The 19,104-nt window shown below is 41.6% G+C and overlaps 1 protein-coding gene across 6 annotated transcripts in view; it reads left to right on the forward strand.

Moving 5' to 3' along the window:
* The window catches only part of KAT6B (lysine acetyltransferase 6B), a 92,105-nt gene that overhangs the window by 51,828 nt on the left and 21,173 nt on the right, over nucleotides 1–19,104 (forward strand). For 3 of the 6 annotated variants that reach the window (XM_069863435.1, XM_069863436.1, XM_069863437.1), the window contains exons 4-12: nucleotides 2,057–2,172; nucleotides 2,314–2,395; nucleotides 3,372–3,504; nucleotides 6,990–7,921; nucleotides 8,831–8,952; nucleotides 10,220–10,335; nucleotides 12,279–12,420; nucleotides 15,048–15,209; nucleotides 17,859–17,952. In XM_069863435.1, the coding sequence (XP_069719536.1) occupies nucleotides 2,057–2,172; nucleotides 2,314–2,395; nucleotides 3,372–3,504; nucleotides 6,990–7,921; nucleotides 8,831–8,952; nucleotides 10,220–10,335; nucleotides 12,279–12,420; nucleotides 15,048–15,209; nucleotides 17,859–17,952 (1,899 nt within the window). The remainder of the gene's footprint in view (nucleotides 1–2,056; nucleotides 2,173–2,313; nucleotides 2,396–3,371; nucleotides 3,505–6,989; nucleotides 7,922–8,830; nucleotides 8,953–10,219; nucleotides 10,336–12,278; nucleotides 12,421–15,047; nucleotides 15,210–17,858; nucleotides 17,953–19,104) is intronic. The other 3 variants (XM_069863440.1, XM_069863439.1, XM_069863441.1) reach the window with 2 other exon arrangements.

Below are 19,104 nucleotides of genomic sequence, written 5' to 3' on the forward strand. Positions count from 1 at the left end.
TATCTGAGAGGTACAGAAGCAATTGAAGAGCTGCTGCTGACGGGTTTTAAATGGAGTTGAAGTTGTAGAAAGAGGGGACTGGTAGGAAGGTTGAGTTACTGGGTGACAATAATAAATGTTTTTAAAAGGAGGGAAAATACCTGAAAGTCAAATACCTGTGGGTACTGTCCTTCCACCCAAATGGTGTTGGGCTGTGAAGGGAAGGATGGGTAGGGGAGGCTGGAGAGCAGGGCAACACTGACATCGGAGTCAGGTCAAGAGGAGTATGGACAGAAAGTGTTTGGAAAAGGCCTATGCATAGGTTGCTTTAGAAAGGGAAGTTAGGGTGCACTTTAAGAATAAGTGAATATGGGATTTGTATCAATCATTGCTGACTGTGGGAGGAGGTTGGCCAGTTGGATAAAGTGATCTGCTAAGAAACCTGCAGATGGAAAACCTTACTACATGTCTGAGATAGGGGCATAAATCCTTTCTGCTCGTAGCTAAAGACACCCTAAATAGTAGAGCTTTCTGCCTGAAAGGTTATTGAACATAGGAGTTTTTTGTGAATTATTTTGTGTATTAGTTACCAGCATCTGGTCACGGTTAGAAGTAACTGGAGACACTGGCATATCCAATTTAGCTCTGTATGTAATTGTCACTAGTAGAATGCTTGCTCTTTTGAAAGAATATAATTGTCTTGGCAGAGCCTTGAAAGAATAAAGAAAGCCCAGATTTGCAGCGAGGAAGCAGAAGTGGGCAGGTTGAAGGAGTTAGTCACAAAGGAGCAAGGTGTCCTGTTTTCACTTCCTGATCTTACCTCTTTTTGCCACATCAACATGTCACTAATCTTAACCTGTTCTGATTGGAAGGGAAAAGGATAAATGTTAGTGTTTAATATTTGATGGCTTTGTCTTTAAGCAAACCTGTGTGTAATCCTGGTGGAAATGGCCACCTTTCTGAATGGCCAGATTCATTCTTGCCAATGAATTTCCAGTAATCAGTTAAACTCGTGTGCCATGTCAAAATATTAATGCTGCTGGTGTAAAAGGGAGTCAAGTGGTTGAACCAGCAGAAACTGCTATCTGAGACACATCAGAGACTGATGAAGTGTTGAAAATGTCTTGGCAGATATGTCAGCTTTTCGATACGGAAGAAATAGTGTGGTCTCCATTTCTGTTTAGATCAGTTAAAGCTGAAATACTCAGCTATTTCACATTGAAAGAAAGTAGCTGCAAAATCAGTGCAGGTCACAGAGACTCCATTCCAAGTGACTACAGGAACCCGTTAAGCTATGGAAGCAGTTAAACAGAGTCCTTTTTAAAGGTGAAACCGATGCTGATTACCACTCCATGTCCGGTAGGCATTATCCTATACTTGTTAACATTATATTTGCACTATGTCAGTCTGTGTCTGGGATGAAGAATAGAAGTACTATCAGCTATTAAAGAATGGAAGTTTGACGTTTGTGCTCCCCTTGCTAGTGCAAACCTAGGAAAACCATAAAAGCACATGGCAAATGCATCATGGCGTTTCCCATTCATGCTTTTCCAGCCTCCCGTGAGTTGTAGTTCTGGAACTTCGAGTGCAGGCAGAATCTTCCTATTTAATAGGAATTTAGGATTTATAGGAATAGGATTTAGTTTTAATTGCATCTTTCTTGATCGTAAAATCAGCACCTGAGGATATTAAGGAATGTATTCAGCTGTGGAATTGTTGGAATGAGAAGTAGTTGTGTAGGTAGGTAGCAGGGAAATAAAGTAACCCTGTTACACCTGGTCTGTGCATAGTTACCAGCCAGTGAGAATGGACAGTTCTTATGTCTGTACTTCTCAGTTATTTACTTCAGGCAAAGTTCAAATCAACCATTTATCCCACAATTTGTAGCAGTTACTCTGTACCTCTTGTGTGAAACAGTAGTGTTCAGTAATGGGTTGCAAGGTTCTGAAGAAGAACTGGTGCTTGCAGGGTTCTGGTGGGGCTGGCTGCATTCTGTTGAACTGAGGAATCAACCTTGCCAATCTCAAATCTTTAGCTTTAAATATTTTGTGTTGGTTTGTTGTTTTTTTTTTTTTAGGACATCCATCGTGTTTGAAATTCTGCCCGGAGCTAACATCGAATGTGAAGGCCTTAAGGTGGCAGTGCATTGAGTGCAAGACGTGCAGCGCATGTAGGATCCAAGGCAAAAATGCAGTAAGTTGGACTGGATCTGACTTCACTTTGTTTCATGTAGCTCTATATTAGCACGTTGAAGTACAATTCACTGCTGTACAACTTGAGGCAATGCTGAATTAAAACTCTCTTCCTTTTCCATCCCCTATCCCTACCTTTCAGGATAATATGCTTTTTTGCGACTCCTGTGACAGAGGGTTCCACATGGAGTGTTGTGACCCACCACTTTCCCGAATGCCAAAAGGTGATAGTAAAAATACTTTCTGTGAAAATACTTTCATTCACAATCCTTTCTCGTGCTAAGTGACCACAAGCTCTTGTGCATGCTGATAATTTCTGCATTGGTAAACAGCTGTGGTGTCAGTAGTGTCCAAGCCAAAACTTCATTTACTTGAGATGTTTTTCTCTGGAACCCTGTAAAGGTCTATGCTCAGTTGGCCATATGGATCCTTCACTGTGTATTGAAGTGTTGACCTGTGTAGTGAAGGTGAGGTTTTACAGTGTTAGGAATGTATACACTGCCGAAGAAATCCTTAGAGCAGGTGAAAGAGCCTGCCTTTGTAAGAACAATTAAAAAAGCAGACAAACAAACAAAATACCTGTGTCTTCAGGTTCTCTAATCTCTGGATTTCCAATATATAGCGTTTCTCCCTTCTACTCTCATATCTGTTTGGCTTTCTATATTTAATTTAAAGTTACACTGAAGACTTCTTTCCTCTCCCTTCCCCCCGCCCCCCAGATACCCAGCCTTATCTCCAATACCTGTTCAGAAATGGACGTCTAACGTTAGCAGGATGCCAGATTCAAGTTGTTATTTATTGAAACAAGCATACCTCGGTGTGACCTGGCATTTCTTTAGCCTGCTCTGACCTAGATTGCTCTGTAACACACGTGATTTTTACCCCTCCATCCTAACTGTGTCTGAAGATAGATATTGTAAAGAGGGACAGACTAGAACAGAAATTCTTCTAAGAAGCCATTTGCTCACAGCCTTTTCTATGATCCTTGTTACCACCCCCCCAACCTTCCATGGGCATTTTGCTCTCTTAACTCTTGGAGAATGGTAGGAATAGATCACTTCTGTCTGTCCTCGTCCTCTTCCCTGTGTGCTCTTCATAAGAGAATTTGTTAGCCTTTTGTGCTTGATGTATATTTTGGTATTCACCTGTAGTACAGGTTAATTAAACTATGTGCAATGAAACTCTCTTTCCTTTACGCAGGGATGTGGATCTGCCAGGTCTGTAGACCAAAGAAGAAAGGGAGAAAGCTACTTCATGAGAAAGCTGCCCAAATCAGGCGACGATATGCAAAACCTATTGGGCGACCGAAAAACAAACTAAAGCAACGAATGTTGTAGGTTTACTTTGATTGTTTTTAATGTTTCTGAGTTAGCAGTCAGGCTCGACCACCATGCTTAAATGTATTTCTAGGTGGGGAAGGAGATGACAAGTGCTCTATTAGATGCCTTTCAGTCCAGTAGCCCCTCACCTCTTTAATTATAGAGGGTACATTTTGTCTTGTGTCGGAAGGTGATGAAAAAACTTCCTGTAACTCTTCTCAATCCCATGATTTTTTAACAAAACTACCTGTAGCAGATGCAAATAGAAGTCTGTATGATAATGTGTGCCACAGCTGGTTTTGGGGTGCAATTTCAAATGATTGAAGTACATACAGAATCTGTACTAAGTGGACAATAGTGAGTTACTTAAATCCGACTTTAGGAGATGGTTCTGTTCAAAGGCTTGTTCAAAAGCTAGATACAATTGTCTGTATTAGTTGATATCCGCTCACAAAACCCACTCCAAAAAGCACACTATGCAATTACTGCGCAAGTTCTGGTTTCAGGGATACTCTGGAAAAAAATAGTACTTAAATTCTGTTGTTAAGCTGCCATTGGTTTCTAGGGAAAGAGGTTGCAGTTCCTCTTGCTTCTCAGGAATGTGTTTATCCAGGACAAGAGTATTGTAATTTTTTTGGCATCTGTCTTTCCAGGGAACACTGTAGTTGGATGTCTTCAGGCTTGGTTGGAGAGTTGTTTAAGTATCATTCAAATGCTGAGTTGACATCACATTGACTGTTAAACAGGAACAGGTTCTCTGTTAATTCAGTAGCATGTTTTCCTCCATCACACATTCCTATGCATATTCTTTTCTTCTCCTCCTGTTTAACTGTGTGGCCATGTCAGCTCAGCAGCTGAAAAGCTTTGCTTCTCTATCTACTGCTCGCTCTGTTGTGTGGCTTCTCCCCGACTTTTTTTCTCTGCAGCCTAAACGCCTGTCTGGCATTCCTCGGAGCTGCATGGGAGCTGCTGCAGAATTTGGCATTTTACAGAATGAGTATTTCTGGAGCCAGTGGAGCTAACAGGAAAATAGAAAGGGAAAAACATACAGTCCTAGAGTACAGCACACTGGTCAAATTGATGGACTTAGTGCCATGCATCTTGCTGTATTCTGTCTTTCCCCTCTCTCTCTGCCAAGATCTCTCATCTTGGCTCTTTGGTCCTTGCTGCACAGTTCAGCTTGTGCTCCTTTAGGAAAGTAGTGCAGGACAAGAGTGGAGTGTGGTGGTATGTGAAAGTAAAAGATGTGGTTGGAGGCTCGTGAGAGCATACTATTAAAGGAAGTGGGGGTAAGACTTTATATTACTTCTCCATTCTCTTCCTGATAGAGTAGCTTGGGAATTCGAAGGTCATTGAAATAGCCAGACAACATTTATTCTAACTGCATTTCCTATTGTTGTGTGTGCAGAATGAAAATATTACCTATATCTGTAGCTCCACCTCTGGTTTTACCACTTTTAAAGCCTTAACCCTTCGGCTGGAGTTCTGATGCAGTACTGCTATCCCGTTTATCTGAGAACATGTCCCTGGTTGGGGCTCCCATGTCTGTCTAACACCGTAATTTTGCTTCTCCTCTTTCCTCACACATGTAACAGAAAGATTGGGAAGGGTGATGAGGGTTTTACTGTTAGGTTTTGCTAATGGGTTTCTGAGCTATGTCTTTTAAATTAACTGTCATGCCAGAGGACACAGGAGTTCTTTTAGACTTGGGTGATTACAATGAAGAGTTTTATGAATATTTTCTTCTCTTTGTGGCATGCAGGCGTGTCAGAGTAGTAACTGGGGGGCTGTCTGTATAGTATTTGCAACACTGTGGGCACATTTCTGTTACTTCAATGTCTAATATGTATAAAACAAAGTAATCTTGTTTTGGAATAATAATGAGGAGCTGGGGTAAGGAACTGTTCCTCATGGAGTCCTATTTACAAGTGTTAGTGGGGCACAGGAGTTGACAGTATTGTACAGAACAGTATGTGGGCACAGAGACGCAGGCAGGTTGGCTAATGCCACTTCCTTCTCTTTATGTAGTACAAAGAACATCTGTCCAGTAACGCTGGAATCATTTTTTTGCCTGTTGCCCATCTGTAGGAAGCCCTTTGCAGGGAAATGACTGTGTAGAATTAACTGAACCCAGGTGTGTGTTGGCCTCTGGCACTGGTGGCGATTACCACATCTGGGAGTGGGAACGGCCTCGTGATGGACTTCAACATACGGGACCAAAGGGTTTGAAAGACTTAGAAGTCTCTAAGTCTGTGGTTTTGCTGCCTCTGAGGAGCTCACCAAATTTAAGGATGTGTGAGTGGAGAAGAGGCGAGTTCTTAAACTGGTGGGCCCTCGAGTTCAGTAAACCAGATGGTAGCCCCAGGCTGTTCGGTCTCTAATTAGAAATGACCTGTTGGAATTAATTACTTCAGCATTTCAATTAAGAAGGCAAAAATCTGTGGAAGAAAACTTTCCGCTGCAAAGTAAAAAGTGAACTTCAAAGAGCAGGATGGAAAAGGGAATGAAAGCATTTGGTGCAATTACGTAGCTGTGTTTGGATCTGCAATTTGATCGTGCCTCCTGATACCTATTTCTTGTACTGCAGATATCTTTTAACATTCTCTTTCTATATAATTACAATATACTGCACTTCAGAGTGGCCTTCAGTTGTTCCTCTCCCTGGCCCTGAGTGACCTGTCCTGCTGTCACAAACGCTGGCTTTCAGCGTGCCCTTTTTCTTCCTGCATTTGCATCACATTCACCCCCCTCCCTCCCTGACACCACTTGCATTAGGCCCGGTTGGTTACAGCTTCTGTCCAGACACTGCTGGGTCTCAGTTTGGCTTTTTCCTTTCCTTTGCAATTGTTACAATTTATAAAGAAAAGAGAGCCTGTTTCTTTGGGTCTGTTATAATGCCTTTCCTGAACTGCCTTAGAAAACTACTTTGCAAGTAATTTCTGCTACTGGTGTTGGCACACGTAATCCAATGAGTGTGGGAAAAAGAACAGCTTCTTGAACACTGACTGTATGGCTTTAAAAGTCTAATAGCCTTTCTTTACTATTTAAGCAAATGTAGCCTGAAGTTAAGGGTTTTGCTGTGCAGTAATTTATTAACCCTGAATGTGTGCATCTCCTCTGTGTGTGCAAATAAATGCAGTGGTGGTGGGGCAGTTCTTGTATTCAGGCACAGTGTATTGATGTTTTTCTCCAAAGCAGCACAGTTTTTCCAAGTAGGTGGGGAGGCTGCATACTTGGGAGATCCTGCTATTCCAGCTGCTTCCATTTATGTGTACTGTGGACTCAGAAAATGGGGCAGGGGGTGGGGGATGCAGACAAAATAGAAAAAGGAAAAGGAATAAAAAAGCTGATGTTATGTCTTAGTGTGAAATGCATTTCCAAAGTTTGTGTCTTTAAATTGCTTTGACGATGAAGTACAGTGGCATAAGTGACTTGTATAAACAGTAGTGCTGCTTGGCAGATTGTTAATGCTGGTTTTTATTTTCAAACTTTCGCATAGGTCTGTAACCAGCGATGAAGGATCCGTGAATGCATTCACAGGAAGGGGGTCACCTGGTAGGGGTCAAAAGACTAAAGTCTGTACCACACCTTCATCTGGTCATGCTGCATCTGTGAAGGATTCAAGCAGCAGATTGCCTGTTACAGACCCCACTCGGCCTGGTGCCACCACCAAAATCACCACCACCTCCACCTACATATCTGCCTCTACACTTAAAGTTAACAAGAAAACCAAAGGGCTCATTGATGGCCTTACTAAGTTCTTTACACCATCACCTGATGGTCGCAGATCACGAGGTGAAATAATAGACTTTTCAAAGCACTATCGTCCAAGGAAAAAGGTCTCTCAGAAACAGTCATGCACTTCTCTTGTGTTGGCTACAGGTACCACACAAAAGCTAAAACCTCCACCTTCTTCACTTTTACTCCCAACCCCCATCTCTGATCAGAGCCCCAGTTCACAAAAATCCAGCACTTCAACTTCTTCTAACTCTCCCCGAAGCTCTTCCAGTCAGTCGAGTGTCCCCTCCTTTAATTGCCTTCCTGATAACAGTCAGCTGAAGGGGCTGTTTGATGGACTCTCTCATATCTGTACCGCTCAGGGACAGTCGCAAATAAAGGGACACCCAAACTATGCACTGCCCAAGCGCTTGCATCATAACGCAGAATTCCCTTCCGCATCAAAATCTAATTGCCATTTCTGTGGGAAGAAAAAGGTCAGGGGCAGGTTTATTGCTTATGCCCGTTCCTCTGGATGGGGTGTGTCTGGAGGACGTGCTTTTAAAGCAATTGCTCGCCTCAAGAGAACAACCTTCCTCAAAAAGCACAGAATTTTAGGCAGATTAAAGTATAAAGTGACCCCTCAGATGGGGACCCTCTCACCAGGGAAGGGGAGCTTGGCAGACGGAAGGATTAAACCTGATCAGGATGATGGTAAGCAAAGGTGAAAGTGCCAACCAAACCTGCGTCACATCTGAAACCAGAACTCTTATATTGTCACATAGGTCCTAGTTATTTCTCTTGTTCTTACTTCACTTTCATACAAAAGCAACGGAACTTTGACCTTTCGTCTAATGCTGACTAAATCTCCAAAATGTTGTTTCTGACTAATACCACACCACCTTTTTATTATGTTTTTGCATCCGTAGTGACACTAGGAGCCCCAAATGCCTTCATAACGTCGCTTATGGCTGTGTAGTACCGCATGAGTAGCCACTCTTCATGCTACTTCCTTGTCCTTCCCCGGCCCCTTCCCTGGCCGTAGTGCTTTCATCGTGATTGTGTGCCTTTAGTGCTCATCATGGTGGACATCTCAGTTCATTTCCCTCTGCTCCATTGCTTTTTCACGAACGATTCCATCCTGCTACAATCTCCACAACACTTGATCTGTACTGCTGTGAAATACCTTCTTCGTAATTACTTTTATTTAAGAAAAAATATAGCGTTTGAAAGTAGAGTTAGCTTAGCGTTGGTCTCCAACTTTTAAGGGCAACGATTTTTCTCTTCCTTTAACCTTGTAGAATGTACTGGAGTTTGAGTGGCATAGTTCTAGTGATTGGATATATTTCATTTCACAAGGCTTAGAACTGATTTAGTAGGAGCGGACTGTAAAGGCTACAGACAGACGAGCAATTAACAAAAATAGGTCATGCAACAGCAAATGAGAAAATGAGAAGGGGTGGGACGGAAGGTTTCGTTTCTGTTACTTGGTAATCCCAAATGTAGTTAAAATGGGGAGTCATAACAGCTGTAGTTGCTCCAATCCTGCTTAGGAGTATCATTTTGGTAAGGCACGTGTAACCTTCATGTCTGAATGAACTTTTTCCTGGTTTTAAATAACAGATACTGAAATCAAACTAAGCATCAAACAAGAAAATACAGATGTGTATCTGGTGGGAAGCAAGGATAACGTTACACAGGAGGATTTGGAAGTGTTTAAGCAGGCTCGAGAACTTTCCCTGGAGGTAAGAATCATAAAATGTGGTTATTTCTGTAAATAAAAGCCTGGTTCATTTCCGCATGTCTGTTCATTTGTAATATATTTCTTTTGCTCTAATGTATCTTGCTTGCTGAGAATTTAATTGGGGAGATGCTGTGTATAGAGCTACATTCTCCTAGATAAGAGGCAAGGCGCACAGTGGAATGGGTCAGTAAGTGATACCTGGGATAGGTTTTGGAAGATAGACTTGAGCATTTTGGCCACAGGACTGCCCCTGTCGAAACATAGAGATGAGCATAGCTGACGTTGTGGTCAGGACTAAGGCGATACTGGTTGATGAGAATGTGCCTCATGAGTTTCCTCTGCAGATAAAGCAGCCACTGAGACAAGTTAAGCCTGTCCCAGAAAATACTGTTTGGTAGGAAACTGGATTTAGTGAGTTCATAACTTCATTTTGCCCAATGATTTAACACACTCTTAAATACTACAGACTTGTTCTAGCAGTGGAAATGTTTGAGCTGAAGCTGACTGTAACTGTTCATACCAGCTGGTGTTAATGTCCTTACTTAAGGTATGCAGTGGTAATCGGAAGCTTGTGGAGACTGAGCTGGGGTTTGAGGTTTGGGTTGGGCTTTTATTGGGGTTTTTTTGTTGGGTGGTTTATTTTTTTTTTTCCCTGAGGAAGCTGGATACAGCAGTGGACTCTTACTCTAGCAAACCAGACTTTTACTTCTCTGTGCCTATGAAATGTTTCAACTGTTGCTTTTTATAAAGTTACATCGTAATTGAGTTTGTCTTGTACTTTTTCAGTGATAAAGTCACTTAATTTGTTTCTAGTTCAGTGTAAAGAATTGATGTTACCTGCTCTGAGTCAATGCAGTGACATTTTTATAGTTGTAATTCAGACCGTGTTAACCAACAAACTCAAACCAAGTTTAAAGATTCAACTTCATTATTAGTTTGTACTTCTGTTTGCTCATGGAGACAGTTCCCACCTCACACCTGATGCTGTGGGAGAAGAGAGACGAGGCCATTGTGCCTCCTGTTTGGCTGGCCCATGCACCATGTATCTGTATGCATTTGTAAGCACTGCACGCTTAACTTCGTGTTCAGCGTTCACTGTTGTACTTGGCTGTTGGCAAACTCTGTCCTCTCTCTGTCCAGACTGGAAGAACTTAAGCAACTGATTTGAATGCTGCACGTTTCTCACACCTTTGCTGGGTGAAGTTGGTGATATAAAGCTAACTGTCTTTTTACTCTAACTAAAATTTTTCTTGTATTGCACCTGGCAGAAAATCGGGTGTAAAAACACCGGTGAAACAGGTGGGCGATACCCTGCGGTGATCGAGTTTGGAAAGTATGAGATCCAGACCTGGTACTCTTCACCTTACCCACAAGAATATGCAAGGTAGCAAGTTGTCAACATTGTTGCATGGTGTTGGAATTTTAACTATGCATGCTAATTGTAATTTATTTTGTTGCTGTTTTGTAATTGTTTATAGTTCACAACTTCTTTTAGAAGTAAATATGTTTTTGTAATTACAGGCGAGAATGAGGGTTTGTCTTGTCTTTTTTTTTTTTACTAGTTCTAATAAAAGATACATTAAAGAGACTGATTTTCCTAGTCCTGCATAAACACAACTTTGCATTGGATATTGGTGTGGGTTTGGGGTTTTGTTTGGTTTGATTTTTGGTTTGTTTTTTTTTCCCCTAAACCGCTGCAAACAGACATGTCCAACTTCTGGCCCTTTTGAGCAATTAATCTGATTTTTTATCTAGAGTTTGTTAAACTCCTTTCTCCAGCGACCAGGGAGGAGTCTGAACATGCTAGATCAATAAAGCCAGGCAAGCAGGTTCTGGCACAGCATCTCGTTTCTGGCTGCATTCTGCAGGGCACACCTTGGCATCAGGCAGAGAGTGTGCACTGATGTGTGTGCTCCGCAGGTCTCTGCTGATCTTTGCATGTGCTAGAAATAAATGTGTTTTAATCCATTGGATCTGTGGCACAGACAGAGATTTCAGAACTGCATGCTTAACAGGCAACCAAGTTCTGTGGTCAGTTCCAAAATGCCTTTGTGCAGCATTGTTATAAACTTCGGTTTTTCTCCATCCATTTCGTTCTTGGATATTCCCATCTTTGGATGGTAGGAATGAGGGATATATAATGAACTGGAAGTACAAAAATCAAGGGCTAAAAAGAAGCATAGAGGGCATTTCTGTTTTCTCTTATTACCACTGCTTTTATAGTGTTAATGTTTTCTCATGTACTTTTTTATTCCCTGAACATATATCATAACATTAAAGAGTGTTACCTGTTCCACCAAGTAAATTAATCCCAGATAGAGGCATAATGATGGATAATTGTTAGTATGAAGCAACAGTGAGACGACAGTTGTAGGAGACATTGTGGTACTTGGCTCTAGTGCAGTGGGATTACATCATGGAACAAACAGTTCCAACTACTTTTTTGTGTTGTTGATAAACTTGTTTGGAATACTAGGGCAGCGTAAAGCATGGCCGTGATCCCAGCACGATCTCGGGGTATGCTGGTAGCTTCAGAGCAGATAAGGATAGTTCTGTGCTCTAGAACTTTGTAGACTAATTTCTACAGCAGTCTTCCCCTGCATCAGTAATGTAAAGGTGAAGGTAAGCTGTAAGGTGCTCTGAACAGAATGGTTTATGGTGCACAGAACACTCATTGGCCTGCATTATCTTACATGGGGCGTATGGGCTACCTGCATGTAGTCTGAACGGAATCCTTCCTGGAGGAGCGCAATCATCTGTGGGGCCTGTGCTGTGATGTGTGGAAGTGAGGCCTTTTCCCCATAGGCAAACTGTTGGGATGGGTCTTCTATTTAAGTGAAGGGACAGTTTAGGCGGAGGTAAGGGGGTACAATCTTACTGCTGGTTTTCTAAGGCAGTGGAAAGAAAAAACATGTCCTAGCCTTCCCCTTGTACACAACAAGGACAGTTAAAGAGAAGGACATCCTTGGGTTCTCCTTTGTGCCTACTTCGTCTGTATTGGAAAGAGGGTGCAATTCACAGTGTGTCTACATTGACGGAGGCCATAGCAAACACCTAAGGGGAATGGGGGAGTTGCTAGGGTCTGCTGGAGGCTGGGCCACAACCCTGAACAGGATTCACTACGATTTGCTGAGTCTGATCTTATCTTCATCTTCTAATGGTCGATGCATATATTTAATTTTACACTCAAATGCGATTTCATTTATTTATTTAAACTTAAGCATCCTTTGCCCATGGTACTTTATATTGAAATGGGGAGAGGGTAACTTTTTTGTTTATCGAATTTAATGCATTTTTGTATAAAATATCTTTCTAATTTCCATACAGATTACCAAAGCTTTACCTGTGTGAATTCTGTCTTAAATACATGAAAAGTAAAAACATTTTGTTAAGGCACTCAAAGAAATGTGGCTGGTTTCATCCTCCAGCCAATGAAATCTACAGGAGAAATGACCTGTCAGTATTTGAGGTAGGTACCAAAATGAACATTTTGCAAAGTAACCAGTTTGTAGGCATTACAGACCAGCTGTAGAACTAGTGAAAACTTTTAATGTACTTTCTTCCTTGGACATCTTATTGTTCTGCAAAACCAAGTGCATCTTCCATATCCTGCTCCACCCTGCTGTGTTCAGTCATAATTCATTCTTTCTTCACTCATACTTCATGCATTACCAAACCTCTTGAGACATTTGTATAGCGTGTCTGAGATGGAAACTGTGATGGAGGCTCTTTGAGGGAGTTGGCTTTCCCTTCTCACCCTCTTGCACCCAGTCATTTCTGACTATTTGAGTTATCTTTGGTGCAGGGAGAATAATAATCATCATGTGGATGCTTCTGAAGTGTAAAAGCTTCTTTGATGCTGTTTTTCAAGAACAGTATTTAGATGTGCATGTTGATAACTTCTTTTTAGTTGCAGGTATAGATCCTGTTGAATGTGTTTTCACATTGTATAGATGTCTGTCGTGCTTGGTCATTGCCATTACTTGTTCAAACAATGGTGGATGCAGTCTTGAAGTCCTTACTTAAATTAGAGCAAGATCTTAATGTCTGGTTCACTTGCTTGGTTTTGTGGTACTAAATAGCTGTCTGCCTCAAGGTTGCTTCCTTCCTTAATTGGGCATTTCTTATGAAGATCGTAGATATTCCAGCAAAAGACTCGGGTTGTAAACAGGCTGACCTCTTTCCTATCCAGAACCAAAGTTGTCCTACTCAGCCAAAATCAGGTTCTCTCTTTTAGGAGGTGCTGGGAGCTGTACCGCACGCAGTTGGCAAATCTTGCTCTCTGATTTGTTTCTAATAACTATTGCAAACATGTGAATAAAAACCTCTTAAAAACATAAAGTAAAATACAGCTGTGAGAGAGGGGCTGGGGTAACGACACAAAAACCACACAGAAAACAAGGTGCATGTGGAAGCGATGTCCCACCTCTTCCTCTACTGTTTTTATTCTCTTTCTCTTGTTGTGGTGCTTCATCAGACACTTGGGTTAAGACTTCTGAAATAAAGTGGGTTTTTTGGTTCAAAGGTTAATGTTGGGTGCTGCTCTGAAAATTGTAAACACTTTCTCATCTGCTGATGCCCTGCCTTGCCAATCCTTTCAGGAATCTTGTGCACCTCATTTCTGTATGACAAAATAAAGAGGTTGGAGTTTCCTTCATGCTTTTTGTTGTTGAGAGAAATAGAAATGAGTTTAGCGTTTAAGATTGGTGTACCTTGATCCGGAGTGTGACTTTGATTGGAGAGGAGACTTGCGCACAGTTTACCACTGTGCTGCATGCAAGAACCTTTTGTCCGATACTGGCCTTTGAAGTTCCAGTCTGTCTCTTTTCTTTTCCCTCTCCCTTCACATTGAAAACTGATGAACAAACTGTGTTTGCCGGGGACTTCCTACATTTCTGTACAACTGTCCTTACTGAAAAGGATAACCTACACAATCTGGGGCTTCTGGCTTAACCAGTGATAATTTCTACTTGATTAATGTTTGTATTTGATTTGCATACTTGCTAATAAGTGTGAAAAGGAAGAAAAAACATCTGGAAAAGTGGAATGAGTGGTAGGAAAGAGTACTGCATTTGAAAGGTACTCGGGTGCTGTGTGCAAGTTTATCCTGATGCTTTTAGGAACAGTAGCTGTCCATTAAATGGTTTATTTACTCCAGATAGTGCAGCTGTACTACTGAAGTCACCTCAAAATCACTAAATTATTCCAAAAGGTTGGGGTTTGTCCAACCCTCAGATTTGTAATTAGGATTCTTACTAAAACCAAATTGGAATAGAAGATGGCATCCTTGTCAAACAGCGTGCATAGTGTTTGGCTGTCCCTGAATGAAATACAGGCAATGACTTTGTTACAGAACATCAGTGCAGGCCTTTCTGTTTGGAAGATGGTTTCAAAAATGCCGATGTCTTTGCCAGAGCCTTCCCTTTCAGGAAGTAACAAATTGAGCCAGGAAACCTGCATGTGTCCAGTTTTTCTGTGGCTAGTGGAGTCACAGTGTGACTCCTTACACTCTAACATACCTAGACTAATGGTAGTGCTGAACACGAACATTTGCTTCTCTTGCTCAGTGATGTTTTAGTCAGCATAGAAATTGTCTTGTCTAATTTATCTAAAACATTGCTGTGATTCATGTGTAGTTGGCAACTCATTCCTTGCCCTTATGCCTTAGGGATTCAACACAATACACTGCATTGTTTGGGGTTTTTTTTTCTTAATTGCTGTACACCAATGCCTTCTCACAAACCTGGGTTTAATGTAGGTTTAATTGGTACTTTTTTGTCTACCAGTCATTCATTTTCATTCCAGGAATGCAGTGAGAGAGGTGAGTCTCACTCAGAGAATTAAAAGGTAAAGTTACTTTGTTTAATAAATCCACATCCTTGGAGGATACTTAGAAATGCAAAATAATTAGTGCTCACTGAAGAATTCTTGTTTAACAAGAAGCTCTGTCATTTCTCTTTTGGACCTTGATGTGGGTTTTTTTTACCAAATACTGTCTTGTTCATGGTTCCTTCTAGGCTATGATGATTTCAAGAGGTTGTGTTGTCCCATCCTGTTGGTGGCATTGGAAATAACTGCGTCTGTATTGCTTTCTAGGTTGATGGAAACGTGAGCAAAATCTATTGTCAAAATCTTTGTTTGTTAGCTAAGCTCTTTCTGGACCACAAAACCTTGTACTACGATGTTGAACCATTCCTCTTCTATGTCCTTACAAAAAATGATGAGAAAGGCTGCCATTTAGTTGGATATTTCTCAAAGGTAAAAGAAGTGTTGACTTGTTTATTTAAGCGTTTGTAATTTCCTGCTTAACATTTGTGCTGACAGCAAAGGAAAACAGTTCAGAAGCTTGAAGTCTTCTTTATAAATCTCAGTGTCTTAAATAAACTCATACTTTCTTGTGTCAAATATTAATGCAAACTGAGGAATCATCTGTGCATTCAGCCTGGGTTTGGTTGTGTTTTTTTTTTCCTTTTGTTTTGTTTTGACTGTGCTGTGGTTCCAGTTGAAAATTCAGTCTTTTTCCTCCTACTACTATTTTTGCACTAGCATAGCAAGTCTAACTTCTCAAAGTGCGAGGGGCTTGAACTGTTGCTGTGTGTTCATGGTTTTAGAGCCAGCAGTCCAAGCTGGCTGTGAGACACAAATGCCATCTGTGTTCCTCTCCTGTGCATGGTCTGATCCAGTGCGGTGACTCTGTGTGCAGTGTAGGAATGCAGTTGCTGGCTTCCTGGTGGATGCCTGCTTTAGAATGGAGGTCTTCATTGGGTGGGGTTTTGCTTTGAGTTTTAAAGGAATAAATGACTCCTATAGACAAAAATAATATTTATATGGACTGTCTTGACAAACGTGCCCAAAAAGAATGGTGAAGTATAATCAGATGTGTCTGCAGCAGGGAAAGCTTCCATTAGTCACTTTGTCCGTAAGAAACATGATGGACAGTTACCCAGAAATTCAGTATTTCTTGTCCCTAGGGACACTGCCTCCCTCAGTATATAGCTTTCTTTAAGAAGTGGTTTGTATGGAGACATTACTTAAAAACAATTTAAAAGTCCTGGCAGAGTACCTGCATATTATAGTGATCTCCTGGGGGTCTGATTGGTTCCTGCTGAGATGTGGGCCCTGCTGGGATAAAGTCACAGTGAGATGAGTAGGCGCAGTTTGCACTGGCTCTCCTGTCAGTCAGGAGTTCTTATGGCACACACATGGCAGCTCTGCTAGAGGCCAGTATCAGACTAGGTTTATTTAAGGTACTGCAGGTGTTGAGTCTCTCTTGATGTCTCTTCCTTAGAATTACAGAATTTCTTGGTTGGAGAAGACATTTGAGATCATTGAGTCCAACCATACCTGTCCACTACTAAGCCACATCCCTGAGCACTTTGTCTGCCCCAGTCTTTTAAAGCCCTCCAGGGACCGGGGACTCCACCACCTCCCTGGGCAACCTCTACCAATGCCTAAGAACCCTTTTGGTGAAGGAATTGTTCCTGACAACTAATCTAAACCTCCCGTGGTGCAACTTGAAGCTGTTTCTTCTCGTCCTTTCACCTGTTATCTTTCAGCAAGAATGCATTTTCTTCCCCAGCATCACCACTGTTGCTTTTGACCAGTCTGTTTGAAACAGCTGATGATCATGGATGTTTTAGCTGCCAAAACTTAGAGGGGAAAACCCCTTCATCTCAAATTCCACTGAAGTCCTGTAATTATGTACCAAATTCCATGTGTGTTGTCATGCGTGTCCCTTTTTCCTAAAAGCATGTGCATGTGTTGGTTGGTGGCAGGCAGGCCCTGGCTTTTCCTCCCCAATTACAAATCTGTTGCTGGAGGGTGAACTCTGTGCTAGCAGCAACCTGGATGGTTTGAGAAGCCTGTACAGAGAAAATGCTTCACTGTACAGCAACTAAGAATCCTTGAGAAATAAAGCATGGGTGTCTGCTCTCACAGCTGAAGTGTTTGGAAGCGAGTGCATGCTGGGTGTGATCCTGTCAGCATCCTCACTGCTCTGGTGTCATCCTGTGTGTGGAGGCTGAAGTGAGAGGCGGTGCCATAAGCTGTCTGTGTGCTTGCCATGACTTCTTGTCAGTTATGCTGAGCTGGGTATTTTTGGTTGGTGGATTTGGGCTCCCTCAAGACTCTCTAGCGCTGATTTGGGGATCTGTGTATATGTGTGTAATCTGTTAAAGGTTGCAAGTCTTCAAGGCTATTTTTTATCAATAATTCTGAAAGAATGTAAACCTTATACTGTTAGAGCAGCTTCCCAGTTTAGATTCTTCCTTCTGCTGTCTTAACTCTCAGTGTAATATTTACCTGCCTTGCCTGTATGTGATGTGACTTGATTCCGGCTGGAAAAGCTCTGGTTTATGAGCATTCTGCCTGATTTTGGGTTCAGGTGGGAAGCATTCAACTTGGAAAAAGTTCATGTGCTTCCAGTAAGACTTCTTAGTTCTGTGGGTGCGGGGCTCCTCCCTAGCCATATGCATTCAGAGAGAGAAGATAAAATACAGGTGGAAACCAGCAGGCACTAAGTGTAGCAACTGTGGAAAATGCAACTTCACTGTGTGTATGGATATGGTTTTCCACTTTTATACCCTTGACAGAATGATCAGTGAAGCATGGAAACAGTTTCCTTTTCCTCCCACCTTCCTCCTTTAACAGCCCTTAAACTTTGATATGCTGTTCAGACAATATATTTATTTAAAAGATGCTGAGTAGTTACCTTCAAAATATTTTTTAATTAGTTATGCTTGCTACTGCCTTACCGTAATGAAATAGTGAGGTGGGATTGTTGACTCTAGTGCTGACTCCGTGCATCTGCCCACCTTGTGGGGACGTTTCACGAGGGTGGAGGTGGGGGCAGGTGATCGCCCGCCTCAGCATTGTGGTGACGTGCTGATCTGTTTCTCCTTCTCACAGGAAAAGCTTTGCCAGCAGAAGTACAACGTCTCCTGCATAATGATCATGCCCCAATACCAAAGGCAAGGATTCGGAAGGTTTCTCATTGATTTCAGTAAGTGAAGTGTTTTATTTACACTTGCAATCCAGGGAGCTGACGGCTGTTACATGGAATTGTAACATATGAAACTTCATTTAACTTACTTTACTGTTTTTATCAGTAGATAATGGGTTTTCTGTTTATATTTACATAGGCTAGAAAAGCTCCCTGAAGTGAAAAACTTACTGCTGTTCTGTTATTGTACTCTAGGAAATTGAGGCTGAATCTCAGCAGCACCATTAGCTCACAACGCTATTACCCTGAATGAATTGTCTAAATTACTTTCCATTTTGCCTTCCTCATTAGTATAAGAGGAGGCAATTATTTATGATTAAAGCTAAGAAAGTGTTCAGCCAAGGCATTTTCTACAGCCTAATATTTTTAACTTACATATTTTTTTGGCTAAAGAACTGCTTTAGCTGAAGAATTGCTACATGGAGTGAATTTTGGGTTTTACCTTGGGGTTCATTACTTCCTTAGTGATGGTTGTTACTGAACAAAGGACAAGTGATCATGGCTGTATGTGTATTGGCTGCTTTGTTCTGCAGAGTTGTCTGACCTGCTAGAAAGCTTCAGCAGGCTTGCTTAAATGTAGGTTTGTTATTGCCCAATTCTTTAAGCTGCAATGAAACTTGAAACAAAATCATCTAAAGGAACTTCAGTCAAGTGTCCTCAGTGCTACAGAATCCAACTTTCTGCTGCAATTTAGAGAGGATGGTGAGGAATTAGTGTATGTCTGTGGGTAGTTCCACTCTTACTTAAGATTTTTAAAGCACTGTCAAATTACATGACAGTAGAGATGTCTAAGATAATAGGATTTCTTCCCTGAAGGTTTATGCAAGAACATTAAAATGCAAATAACAATACTTTACAGTATAACAGCAGGACAAGTACTGTCATTTGTAACTGTAAAGTTGTTGAGTTTGTGTCTTGTAGTGTTGTACCCAGCATGACTGCACTAAAGTTCATGGAGACACTGTGGATATCTCATCATTGTACAGCTTTATAAATGGTCCTCAGTGCACCCCTGTGAGTCTGTAGGTGAGGGTGGTTCTGGACCACTTCATCCACCACTGGAATGTCAGCAGCTGCTCTGTTGTGTGCCTGCTGCAACCTGCTGGGAAAAGCAGCAAGACATACCGTGTGTTCCTGGGACTGGGGAGTGAA

This window comes from Phaenicophaeus curvirostris, chromosome 9 (assembly GCF_032191515.1).
Source record: "Phaenicophaeus curvirostris isolate KB17595 chromosome 9, BPBGC_Pcur_1.0, whole genome shotgun sequence".
Classification (NCBI taxonomy): Eukaryota; Metazoa; Chordata; class Aves; order Cuculiformes; family Cuculidae; genus Phaenicophaeus; species Phaenicophaeus curvirostris.